At 39.2% G+C, this 13,394-nt stretch overlaps 1 protein-coding gene across 1 annotated transcript; it reads right to left on the reverse strand.

The window, feature by feature from the left end:
• Positions 1-463: 463 nt before the first annotated feature.
• Positions 464-12,989, reverse strand: LOC143855499 (uncharacterized). The gene is made up of 4 exons (XM_077365628.1): positions 12,853-12,989; positions 1,184-1,395; positions 953-1,101; positions 464-764 (listed from the first exon to the last, which is right to left on the reverse strand). Exons 1-4 carry the CDS (start codon positions 12,896-12,898, stop codon positions 677-679), a joined length of 495 nt encoding a protein of 164 aa, XP_077221743.1. The 5' UTR covers positions 12,899-12,989; the 3' UTR covers positions 464-676.
• Between the last annotated feature and the right edge of the window lie 405 nt (positions 12,990-13,394).

Raw genomic sequence — 13,394 nt, forward strand, 5'->3', positions numbered from 1 at the left:
CAGAGAATTGCACTTGTTTCCTCATAAGCCTTTATCCTCTTCAACGCCTTTCCTCTCTTTAAAATCCTCCAACCAACACCTTTATTACCCTCTCCTTTTCCATCCCAAAACCATCCCCCAAAACCTCACTATTTGATCTTTACAGTGCTTCCTCTATCAATTAGATCCCTCAAACCTACTACTCTCATCACTGCCATCTTGTGAATTAGCTCACCAAGCCCGCACCCGTTCGCCTTAGCCCAGTCTCATCTATACCCCTAGGCTGCTGCTCATCCATGAAAGGAGGATAGCAAGTGGGCTTGCTATCCCCATGGAGAACAGCCCCTTTAGGTATAGAAGTTGGGTTTTCTGATAAGAAGCAAGACTCAAAAAGCTAGAGAAGAACACTCGGAATTTTATGCCACTGGCAAGCTTAAAACTGAAATTTGCACAAACAGATATACATGGAAATAACAAAAACCCCAGCTGAAATATTTTCTTCATACCAGAAATGCTTCTCTGAGTGAGATATTTTGTAGAAAATAACAATTATAAATATAAATATACATAAAAACATCAGCAATACGACCTCACTACCAAACAACTTGGCTTTAAGGTGTTTGAGTTCTTCAATACAGGGAAAAATGAAGTCAGGGCCCTCTACGTTGGATCAGAAACCAGGAAGCCATACATCAAATTACAAACTTACCTTCCCACGGCCACCACAAGTACTACAGGATCGAGCAGACGAGCACTTTGAACAGTAACTCCATTTCTTCGGAAGACTGGTAAAAGCCAGTCGGACTTTCTTAGTACATAATTGATATTAAGGCTGTGTTTCTTTCGACATAAAAAGGGCGTTAAAAAAAATTTTACGCCCATTTTTACGTTGAAATAAGTGTAAAATTAGTTTTATGGCCATTTTGCATCGAAAGAAAGAGCCCAAGGGGAAAAAACAGAAGTTTAGGCATACCCTGCCGTGTATCGTGTGGCCATACTTTTTGAAGCCATCCTCGCTTTCTCGGCACTTTCTTCTGTCAGTTTCTTAAGCACAAATCCTTCCCCATTACATTCTGCACAGATGCCAGAGCCTCCACAATCTTGGCAAATTTGCAATGAGCTCTGTCTATAGGAAAGAAAGTAGTCAGAACACAAGTTTAAGATATGGTGCTTATGATCATTATATCTTTAATCTAATACCCACTTCATCAGTTTCAGAAGCTTTTGTCCTCCTCAGTAGAACGGTTGCTGCCGCACCCACAACAATGGTTGCCACTACTATAGAAGCAGCTGTCTCTGGTAATGCATAAGACACCATACATTTTTCTCTTCTCCATTCATGTGACTTTGAGTAAAATGAGGACCAAAATGCGGGGCCACTTGCATTTTGGATCTTGGGCTTGTAGTTGCTAATGGCTTCGATCCATCAACAATAATATTAGAACTCTCTTGCCAATTAAAGTCATGATTGCGTGAAGCAGAAAAAAAAAGAAAAAAGGATAGCCCTTCACCAAAAGACCAATGAAGAAATGAAAATTTACAGACATTCCTTGAAATAAGTAAGTAAATTTAAATCATATGACCCAATAAGAAATAGCAAGTCAACCAAAACAGAAGGCATTCTCAAGTCATAAGCTTCATGACAACATCCACAAGCTAAAGAGGAAAGTCAAAAAAGAAAAGAAAAAGACTAGCATTCTCTATACGTAAGCTTCATGCCAACATCCACAAGCTGAAGAGGAATTTGAAGAAGACAAATGATATAACATGTGAGTTTAAATGAAGTAGTAGCTTACTTCAATATATGTAGTGTGTTCATGAAACATTCTATTGGATGATCCTTAGTTGTAAATTTCGTTTCGGTCGCCATTTCGTTTTGGTGACCGTAATGGAACATTTCGGTCCGATTTCGGTCAAAACTTTTTGTTCCGCTACGACAAGGGAAAAGTTTTTTTAATAGTTAAAATATGAAAATAAATAAGAAATAGTTAAAAAAATATAAGAAATAATTAAATGAACCAAATATGTAAAAAATCCAACATTTACTTATAGGATAATCATTATCAGTTGAAATGCCTATATTGACCAGTGTGTCGACCAGTGCCTGACAAGATGAAAAAATTTTAGAGACCAAATTATGAGAGTTTTTTACCGGACTTTTGGGATTTAATAATATTTGGACATGATAGAATTTATGAATTTTTAAAATTGGAAAAATACCCCACCGTTTGAAAGTTAAGATTTTGGAAAAGGCTAGCACGAATATAGTACGGCAAGTGATAAAATGGTACACAACTGGAATATGATGAAGATAAGGACGATGATGAAGATGTTGCTATTAGCTTATTACTAGCTACAATATCTAGATCGGGGCAGAATAAGGGCAGAAAGAGAAACAAAGGTTCATGGTTGAGACAATTTTTCAGCCCGCAAACAACCCCTAGAGATCAATCAAGCATAAAAAGTACTGTGGCTATGACGAAAACGGTTGATAAGGCTGACAAGACAATTGGCATGTTTTGCTATGATGCCTATGTTTCTTTCAATTGTGCCAATTCTCCAAATTGGAAGCCAATATTCAATGCAGTCAATACCATTTTAATTTAAATGAAATAGCTCTCTACTTCAATATATTTAGTGTGTTCAAGAAACAATCTATTGGATGCAATCTGAATGTCACTCATTAACATAAAACAAAAGCACTGCAGTGTAGAAATAAACATCAAAGATAGCTCAGCCAAATTACTTTATTACACACAAGGTATGGCTATGAATTTGGCTTCGATGCTTCATTTTGCAATAGCAAATTCATTTTCCCTCTTCTATGAGACGAGAAAAAAACCAAGAACTATACAATAGAGGAAGAGCAAGTGCCAAGAAATACAAGTTCCAACTTAACTCAGTCCTGATTAACACAAATTTCATTATGATTATAATGGCATTGGAAGTCCAACCCGGGAAAAGTAATGCAACCCAAGTGTTCATACAGACCCACGACAACCAAAGAAGTCCACAACCCAAAAGGCCAGCAGAAAATATCAGCCATAAGCTGTATCGGTAGCATCACCATGATGTAAATAGTGAGCCAATGAGGACATAATCTGAGCGGAAACTTTAGAGGGCACATCATTTTTAACTTAGAAGAATTTTCATGAATTTTAATTGATTAATAGCGACAGTTTCAGCAAAGGAACCCTACCATTTTTTTCCATTGACGGGTGGAGTCCCTGTCTTGGCAAAAGCATAGGCCAATTGGTGAATTTTAGATGCAATTTGGTTTGAAACGTACTTGGCTCTGTAGGAAACCTTTTTCGTAAAATATTTAAGGTCTAGGATTAGTTTAAAATAACAAGTTAAGGAAAATCAGGTATATGGTTTCTTGGAGAAGGTTTATGTACCTACTTCCATAATTTTAGCAATTCTACTTGACAAATTTGTGTTTATGCATGAAATTGAGATTTGCTCGGAATTTTATCAACTTTTTACTGTTTGTAGCTAAATTTTTGCTATAGTTTGATCATAAATTTTAGAAGAGAGGTGTGCTTTACATACCCCACTATGGGTATTCTTGACTTTTCGCACGTAACCCTAATGACACTTATATAATACATCTTATGAGAGGAAGATGATACCTCTCTCTCTCTCTCTCTCTCTCTCTCTCTCTCTCTCTCTCTCTCTCTCTCTCTCTCTCTCTCTCATTGTTCTCGTTCTTCCATGGAGCTTCGGATACATCGAGCATTGTATCAGAGCCCTACGCTCTGATTCGTAGGGATCAAGGTGTTGCCAAAGGAGTGAAGCAACAAAAACAAATCAAAAACTGAAATAAAAAAAAAAAACAATTTTTCCCCTCGGAGCCGTCACCCCCCCCTCCCAACCTTGATTTGCTTTGGTTGCCGCCCAAACCCCTTTGGGCGCTTTTAGTTTGCCGATGTCAGAAAGAAGAATCGATATATGGTTCCCTTGGCGCAGATTCAAATGTTTGGATTGCCAAAAGCAAACGAAATGGAAAACTCAGGAGGAGATGGAGTGGGAATTTTGGGCGGATATGGAAACCGACTGAAGAGGTGGTATTCTCTCTCTCTCTCTCTCTCTCGGGATTTCACCATATTTCACCAAACTCTTCTCTCTCTCTCTCTCTCTCTCTCTCTAGATTTCACCATATGTCACCAAAATCTTTCACTAGATTTCACCAAAATCTCTCTCCTCTTCCAAATCAGGATTTCACCAAAATCATTCACCAGATTTCAATAAAATCTCTCATCCCTTTCAAATTGGGATTTCACCAGATTTCACTAAAATCTCTCTACTAAAAATTCTATTTCTCCCCCAAAACTCTATGTCTGTTTTTAGATTTTTGCTTTCAAAGCCTTAAAATAGCTCCAAACTCTGTTGTTCTTGGAGATGGGGTTCCGGAGATTAGGGTTTCAACGATTTGGAGAAGGAAAGGAATGAGATTTGGAGAAGGAAAGGGATGCAATTAGGGTTTCAAATTTATTTTTTTTTGAAGTAAAGGTATGAGATGGGATTCCAGAGATTAGGGTTTCAATGATTTGGAGAAGGAAAGGGATGCGATTAGGGTTTCAAATATTTTTTCTATTCTTTTTGCTTGTGATACCGAAGAATTTTGATGCTTACCCAAAAATCACATTTGGAATAGAGATTCCCTTTGATAGGGTAATCGAAATGGGAAACGAATGTAATCACATTTCCGATTTCTGATTCCAGTAATCCAAATGCACCCTTTGGGTTTTTTATTGTCTCCCTCACCCCCTTGGCAGGTTTTTACTTGTGTACTACTTCGTCTAGTATCCGCCTGTCGTTCGATATGTTTGGCTGATCTCCCTACCCGGTTGTTACTTTTCGTTGACAATTGTGTGTGCCGATGGAACTCGTTGTGAAGTTTATTATGCTACCGTTGGTTCAATGGTTTATCTCTGCCTCCTTCGGTCTGTGGTTTTTCTGATCAGTTGTATGTTGTAGTCGATGTTGTTGTGGTCCAGTTTATTGTGTTGGTGATTGATTGAGCAGTTTGTTGTGGTTATGGATCCCTTCTTCGGCCCGTCTACTATGGATATCTCAAATATCCAGATGACTTCTATTAAACTAGATGGATCGAACTATCAGCCATGGCGCATGGCTATTGAAACCTTCTTGCCCGTGGGAAGGTTGAATTTATCGAGAAAGACTCCCTGCCCACTGATGATAAGTCTTATGGGAAGTGGAGAGAAGAAGATATAGTGATACGTACTCTTATGCGAAATAGTATGGACTCGAAAGTGGCTGGTTTGATGATGTATCTCAAGTCTTCTGAGGAAATTTGGCAGCGGGCTGAAACCCTTTCCTCTGGAGTTAACAATTTGACCCTTTTAATGATGTCTATTCAGAGTTGTTGCACTTGAAGCATGGTGACAAGTCCATCTCAGATTTCTATTCTCAATTTGTGGCATTGTGCGAGCACCTCGACATGAATTTTCCATTTACTATGAATCTTACATTCCTAGCCAAGCATCAAGAGGACTTAAGGGTTGTTCAGTCTCTTAATGCCTTAGGGCCTAATTTCGTACCGATTTGACAAAAAGATTGTTGGTTTAGGGTCTCTCCCATCCCTCGAAGTTTTCTCTCATGTTCAACGCTCTATACAGGTTAAGGGCCCGACTTACTCTACTCTAAAGCATTCTACTATCGCTACTTAGTGTGGGGGAGTCTGTAGTAGTCGTGGTGGCAGATCTGGTCGTGTCAGAGGTCGCAGCGGCCACAAAGGTGGTCATGACTCAGGGGGAGACCATGGTACTGAAGGTCGTGGATCCCGTTTTTGCACACATTGTGGTCTGGAGGGTAATTCCATCAACTTTTGTTACGATCTGCATCCATAATTGAGGCTGCCCCGATGTGCCAACAATGCTTCTGTTCATGTGGCTGAGAGCTCCACTCCTTCCTCCTTTGCATTGATCGAGCCTACCGATTAATTGATCGTCTCATGAGCCGAGTATAAAGCCTTGTTGAACTCCGAGGAAAAAGGCAAGCAACCCACTAGCACTCTTGCTCAGCAAGGTAGCACCCCATCCTGCTACCTTACTAGTTATGGGTCTTGGCTTATTGACTCAGGAGCCCCAACCACATGACCGGTAAATGATATTTACTTTCTTCCTTTCAATCGTACTCTTCATCAGGTCCTATGGTCAACATGGCTGATGTGACTACATCTCCCATTTAAGGTGTGGGTGCAGCTTCTCCTCACCCAAGTCTTTCTTTATCTTCTGTACTTTGTGTCCCACAGTTTCCATTTAATTTACTTTATGTCAGGTAGAGCACTTGAAATCTTTATTATCCAATTACCTTTGTCCCTTCCTATTGCATTTTTCAAGATCTACAGACTGGGAGGATGATTGGTTTGGGTCGTGAGGTCAATGGGCTAGATTACCTCGATAGTGACAACAATTGTGGGACATTGCGTAGTTCAGTTGACACTAACAGTTTTAGTGGCATTGCCATCTGGGCCACCCCTTAGTGGAGGAGCTTCAACATTATGTCCTCATCTCTAGTCGAGTTAGTCAATTTCAATGTGAGTCATTTCAGTTAGGTAAACACCATCGAGTATCATTTCCTTCTAGAGTTGTTAATAGTGTCTCTCGTCCTTTTGAATTAGTGCATTCAGATATTTGAGGTCCTTGTCGGACAACCTTATCGTTTGGCTTCAAGTGCTTCTTCGTATTTGTTGATGATTATTCAAAGATGACGTGGCTATTTTTAATAAAAGACCAATTGGAAGTTTTTTCTAACTTTCGCACATTTTATTTTGAAATCTCTAATCAGTATCACTGTTCACTTGGTTGTTTGCACACTAATAATGGACGCAAATATTTTTAAAAGATGTAATGGATTTCAGACTTTTTTGGAATGTCACGGTATCACTCATCAGTCCTCTTGTGCGTATACCTCGAAGAAAAATGGTGTAGCCGAGAGTAAATTTCGATGCCTTCTAGATATGGCTCGCACCCTCATGTTCCAAATGAAGGTGCCTAAGCCTTATTGGGGTAATGATGTCCCCCCTGATTGCTTCTTAGACAATCGTCTTCCTTCTCTTGTTTTGCATAATCATACCGCATTCTCTGTCTTACACCCCTTTGGGAATCCATTTCCACTTCTCCCACACGTCTTTGGATGTGTTTGTTTTGTTCATAATTTGTCCCCTGGCTTGGACAAATTAGATCATCGTGCTAAGAAGTGCATGTCCCTTGGTTATTCTCGAACCAATAAGGGGTATACGTTCTACAGTCCTCACTTGAGGAAAGATCTATGTTTCTGCAGATGATAGTTTAATTGAGACTACACCTTCTCTGGTTCTATAGACGATTCCCTGTAGGACACCGGATTGCCTCTCCCTCTTTCATCTACCTTCATGGATCATTCCTCTTCTCCTCTGTAGGTGTACAGTTGTGGCCCTCGGCGGATCGTACAGACTCATGGCGATACGAGCCCTCCACTTGACCATCTGCATCCCAGGGATACATATCATGCAACTCGACAAAACAAATGTCCAATCTCTACAGAAAGCTGAGCCAAAGAGCAGTTATTTCTGACATTGTTATGCATGAACAGCTCCACATCAAGTCCTTAGGTAACTGAGGTTCCTCCTATTCATGTTGAATCTCCAATTACATCTCGAACTTGATCACGTACTGTGGCCCATCCGATCTCTTACTTTGTTTCCTATGGTCGGATTTCCCATGTTTATCATACATTCCTATCTGCCTTGCCTTCGGTTAATTTGCCTCGGTCTACTATAGATGCCGTAGCTCACCCAGGTTAGCGTGCTGCGATTGAAGCTGAGATGGCTGCACTGCACTCAAATGGTACTTGGCAGTTGGGTTTGCTACCTCCCAGTGCTCAACCTGTTGGATCTCGTTGGGTGTTCTCAGTTAAATACCTGTTAGATGGGACGGTTGAACGTTTGAAGGCATGATTAGTTGCTAAGGGATACACTCAGACCTTTGGTGTCGATTACACCGAGAATTTTTCTCCAGTTGCAAAGATCTCATCAGTCCGTATGTTGATAGCCTTGGCAGTGAACATGAGCTAGCCATTATATCAATTGGATGTGAAAACTGCATTTATTCATGGTGATCTTAGTAAGGAAGTCTACAAGGAGCAAACTCCAAGATATGTTGCTCAGGGGGAGATGCAACTATATGTATGTCATCAGCGTAAAGCACTATATTGGCTTAAGCAGTCTCCTAGAGCTTGGTTTGGGAGATTCGGAGAGGCAGTTATGTGTTTCGGCATGCGGAGGTTATGCGTTTCGGCATGAAGCAGTATACAATAGACCACTCAATTTTCAGCTCGCAGTCTGATGATGGGTACATCTTCCAAGTAGTTTATGTGGACAACATCGTTATCACTAGGAGCAATATGGAAGGCAGCTAAAGGACTTCCTTCATAAAGAATTCTTTACCAAATACCTTGGTCACCTCAGATACTTCCTTGGATTTGAGGTAGCCTATTCACGTGGTGGACTAACATTGACCAAAAGAAAATATGTCTTGGATATGTTAGAGGAGAGGTTCCCATGGATCTCAATGTTAAGCTTTATCTTGATCAAGGGGATTTGTTAGAGGACCTAGGCATGTATTGAAAATTGGTTGGAAAGCTAATTTATTTGACCATGACTCGTCTAGACATCTCGTTTGTCATGGGTGCAGTGAGTCAGTTGATGAGCTCCCCACGTACCTTTCATACAACAGTTATTCATATAGTTAGGTAATTGAAGGGGGCCCTTGGTAAAGGCACAATCACATGAACTTGGAAGGATTCAATGATGCAAACTGGCCGGACCTCCTGCGGATAGGAAGTCGACTACAGGATATTGCACTTTTGTTGGAGGGAACTTAGGGTCTTGAAAAAGGAAAAAGAAGGATGTGATAGTTAAATACAGTGCCAAGCAGAATATTGAGTTATGGGTCACACATGTAGGGAGTTGCCCTGGTTGACGTCTTTTCTGAGATTGGTGTACCTTCCTCGTCTCCAACGTCATTGTATTGCGATAATAAAGTGGTGGTTCATATTGCCTCCAATCCAATTTTTCATGAGAGGACGAAGCACATCGAAGTGGATTGCCATTTCATTCGTGAGAAGATTCAGAAAGGGGAAATATGTACTGTTTTTACTAGATCGAGAGACCAAGTAGCTGATATATTTACCAAACCACTAGCCATAGCAAAGTTGAATGATATGTGCCACAAGCTCGGGTTGTATGACATATACACACCAGCTTGAGGGGGAGAGTTAGAAAAGCGGTGTACTTTACAAACCTGAATAGGGGTATTCTTGACTTTTCACATGTAACCCTAATAACATATATACATAACACATCTTATGAGAGGGAGATGATAGTCTCTCTTTCTGTATCGCTTCTCGCTGTTCTCTTTCTTCCATGGAGCTTCAAACACATCGAACAATATAGAATTCAATTTGCATTATTTCGTTTAGAGCATTTCTTATCATATCTTTACCAGATGCGGTAGGCCAAAGAGACTTTCCAGCTTCTGAAGAGAAGAAATGCAGGACATCTAGCGATGACACCTATAAACCATGCTAAGGTTGGAGAGAGTCGAATTCAAGATATGGATAATGATGGTGGAGACTTAAGTTATTAATTCTATTCCATTTCGGACGGACCTTATGGAACGTTCTGTTCCAAAATGGAAAACATACCAATTTAAAAAAAATGAAAGTTTCAACATGAAATTTAGGAACCCTATTCCAGTCGAATTCTGGTATGCTAGAAATTCTAGATCAAGCCCCTCTGCTTGGAACCAGACTGAAATTCTGAAAAAAAAAATTCAAATTTTGCCTTTTGCGGAATTTTTCTCATGGAACCTCTTAGTCAGATTTCTATCGCATTCTACACCAAGTGACCACCTCTGTGTCTCTACAAAAAATGGTGATTTGAAAGATTTATCACCTTTCATTCTTTCCATATGACTCAAATCGTGTCTAAGCAATAGCACATTCCAAAGGATATTTTCTTTTTTTTTCGCCAGGGAACAAAGGACCAATACTCCAACAGGTCGATAAATCTAGAAGGGAAGACCCACATCATGCGAAAAACTACATAAATTCTACCTCATACTTTCCTGGACAATCTACAGTGAAGGAATATGAAGAAATATGTGATCTACTGACTCTCTCGCCTCTAGACATAGAGCGCAATGGTCTATAATCAGCATTTGGCAATTGCGTAGATGATCCTGTGTTTTTTATTTTGTCAAGGCAGACCAGACAGAAGCAGGCGGTGCTGGAAAGCTCCAAACTCTGGCAAGGCGCGAGGATGGGAACGATTTGACGGTAAAATGATTCGATTCTACACACCCTGGAGCAGCACTAGATCAAACCCTTTTATCTTCACCAGACTTCTTAATATAACCATTTTATCATAAACCACTTAGTTGAAATAAATTAGTCCTCCTTATCTATGGAATCCAAGTCTAGGATGCCCAAAAAAAAAATCAATGGTTTATATATGAAGGTATTGTCGAACGAATAATGATGGAAGATTATAGTAAGTGTAACCCTTTTTAGGGAAAGATAATAAGATTCTTATTCTGGAATGTATCACATTCTAAATTATCATTATTGGTCATACGTATTTGTACAAACATGACTACAGCAAACATCAACAGTTTCAAAATAGGTTTGTCTTTCTGCTATCATTCAAGTGACCATCGAAAATGTACCTTTTTGGATGTTCACAATCTTTTTTGTTCTGACACCCTGTCAATACAGCAGTGGAAACAAATCCTAGACCTTTGTTTACAGAAAGTGATCGGCAATGTCTACTCTAAATGTAGTACATTACAGAGAGTTATTATTATGTGATACTCTAAATGTAGTACATTACGGAGAGTTATTATGTTATATTTCCATGGATATTATTTCTTCATTGCATTTTAAGAATGCATTCCATCAACTCGGGAAGATGACTCATGTGCCAATGTACAATTTTATTGTGAATTCAGGTTAAATCAACTCTAGAGTCAATAAACATCACAACACGTTTTCTAAGTGGTCGTTTGGATACGTGGATTTTAGAATCCAGGTTTTTAGTTTGAAAACAGTGTAAAACAGGGTTTATGATCAAGCTGATGTATGCTGTCCTGACAGTGTCTCTTGGATTTTAAGTGAGAAATTCAAGTTTTAAAAATCTCTCCTGCATCCTAAGATTTCTAAAACCTGGAAATATGGGAGGATCTGCTACTCTCTTGCTGACGGAAAGAAGGGCAAGAAGTCAAAAGCGAGTCAAAAACAACGGCTGGCCCGCTTCTTCTCTTGTCTCTTAGCTAAAATTATGAAGAAATCCCGGATTCTAAAATCCGCGTATCCAAACGGCCCCTAAGTGTTTTGATGGAAAACAAATACATTTGAAGGGTGTAAGATCAAAAAAGGATGGGCACCATTGCAGATGATTTTACAAAATGCAGCGGCCATTAACATGACTTAACATTGGATAGGTACCGGTAGTGATGAAATTCCTAAACACCCCATTACAACAGATCGGGTGATAAAGGAATTGTGAGAGTCTAATCATCAGGAATATTTAATTCTTTCCTGAGGACATTGTTTTTAGTATCAGAACTGCTACCACAAATCATGGGCGCAAATAAAAAAATAAAGAATGCTGTTCAACAACCCCAATGGAAGTGCAAGATAAATTATGGAGATAAATTTCAAAATGGGGACAATGCAAATTCTTAAGAACCCAAAAGAAGCTGATACTTCTCTCACAGATGATAATACTCGGATCAGGACACCCATACAATGGAGACATCCAAACCCTTGAACATACAATAGAGCCATTCAAACCCTTGAACGCAAAAAGACTGCTCTTTCTGAATACAATCATAAATTATTCGTAGAGCACATTCAATTTACTAAGCCTTAGCATCCCAATCTATAAGAAGCTCAGTGAGTGTGGCATTTTGTTTCTACTGAACCTTGTGCCTACCATTGCATACAACTGGCTTTGATAACAAATAGTTGCAAAATGGTTGAAGCAGAAACAAACTTGCATTGCCTGAACTTAATTTCCTTCAGTTACCACTTTCTCAGAATCTAAAAATGAAGAAATTTTCTTTCTTCACTGGTGGAATTTCCCTCAATACCACCACATAGCATTTCGACCAATATTGTTCATTTAGTTTTAAAAATAAACCAAAACCCATCTTGATTCCATTAAAAGAGATTGGAAAAGAGCAATGATGATAAACACCCTTCAATTAGATCACTATTACCACTGGATTAACGCCATAAACCCCAATCAAGAATCGGGTATTCCTGATTTGGAATTTGTAGAGAGGAATTTTAACACACTTCTGCTAGAAGGAAAAGCAGAAATAACCCAATTTCCAAAGAAGAAACAACAATACTAATTTCAGAAGAAAGCCAGTAAATCAAACTCAAGTTCAATCAACAATTACCCAGATGTTTCCATGATCAAAGCACAAGTATAAACCCACTAATACCAAATTAAAAATATGCATAAGCAAAACACAGAGATTAATTACTCCAAATCATGTATAAAAAGAAAAATTAAAATGAAAGAAAAAGATAAGCGAAAACAAGATACTATAATTCATATGGGAAGTGCCAAACACAAATGAAAAGAGAAACTTGAATTGAGAAAAAGGAAACTCATATGGGAAACATCAGAATATTACAGAAAACCCCAGTTTTCAGAAGCCGAAAGGAAACTAAATGATGATCATATACAGAACTTCAATTTGCAGAATATACACCTAAGTTCAAAACCTACAAAAGCTAAGTAATTTGAATTCCATAGAAGAAACAGTGAGAAGAAAAAAAATCTGGGAATCTTACTCTTAGAAAGGAAGGGAAATGATGGGGCGAGCAGTGTCAGCTCCATTTCAAACAAACAATATGAAGCCCTATATTTCACTTCTTATCTTTCCCGGCTTGTTCTGTACTCATTACAGCAATGAATTTTCTAAAATGCCCTTTGGTCATACTGTGAATGCAAAGTGCATGTGGACCCACTTGGTTCGATGATTGGAGCAATTTACGATGTGTCCCGTGCATACCAGTATTTGTCAAAATGTACGGTGCGGCCCACACCATAGGATGATCCAAACCGCCCCGTCGATGGACCACAATGTAAATAGGTTGTGCCCAAAAAATCATTTCCATAGGATGATCCTTACCCTCCAATCTATAGGAGTTGCCGTAATATGCAGTCCCTCTATACATAGGTGGGTAAGGATCCTCTTATGGAAATGATTTTTAGGGCACTACCTATTTACATTGTGGCCCATCAACTGGACAGTTTGGATCAACCTATGGTGGGGTCATACCCTACTTTTTGAAAAATATGGGTTCGTAGGCCACATGTCGTATAATTTCTC

The sequence above is a fragment of the Tasmannia lanceolata genome, unplaced genomic scaffold, assembly GCF_043159265.1.
Source record: "Tasmannia lanceolata isolate RefF3 unplaced genomic scaffold, GAP_Taslan_0.1 ptg000021l, whole genome shotgun sequence".
NCBI classification, from domain to species: Eukaryota; Viridiplantae; Streptophyta; class Magnoliopsida; order Canellales; family Winteraceae; genus Tasmannia; species Tasmannia lanceolata.

Coding starts and splice junctions, on each gene's coding strand:
- LOC143855499 (XM_077365628.1), bottom strand. CDS start 12,898: ATGGAGCTGACACTGCTCGCCCCATCATTTCCCTTCCTTTCTAAGA. Junction 1,396..12,852: donor ATTTCCCTTCCTTTCTAAGA/GTAAGATTCCCA, acceptor GATGGATCGAAG/CCATTAGCAACTACAAGCCC. Junction 1,102..1,183: donor AAGCTTCTGAAACTGATGAA/GTGGGTATTAGA, acceptor TCCTATAGACAG/AGCTCATTGCAAATTTGCCA.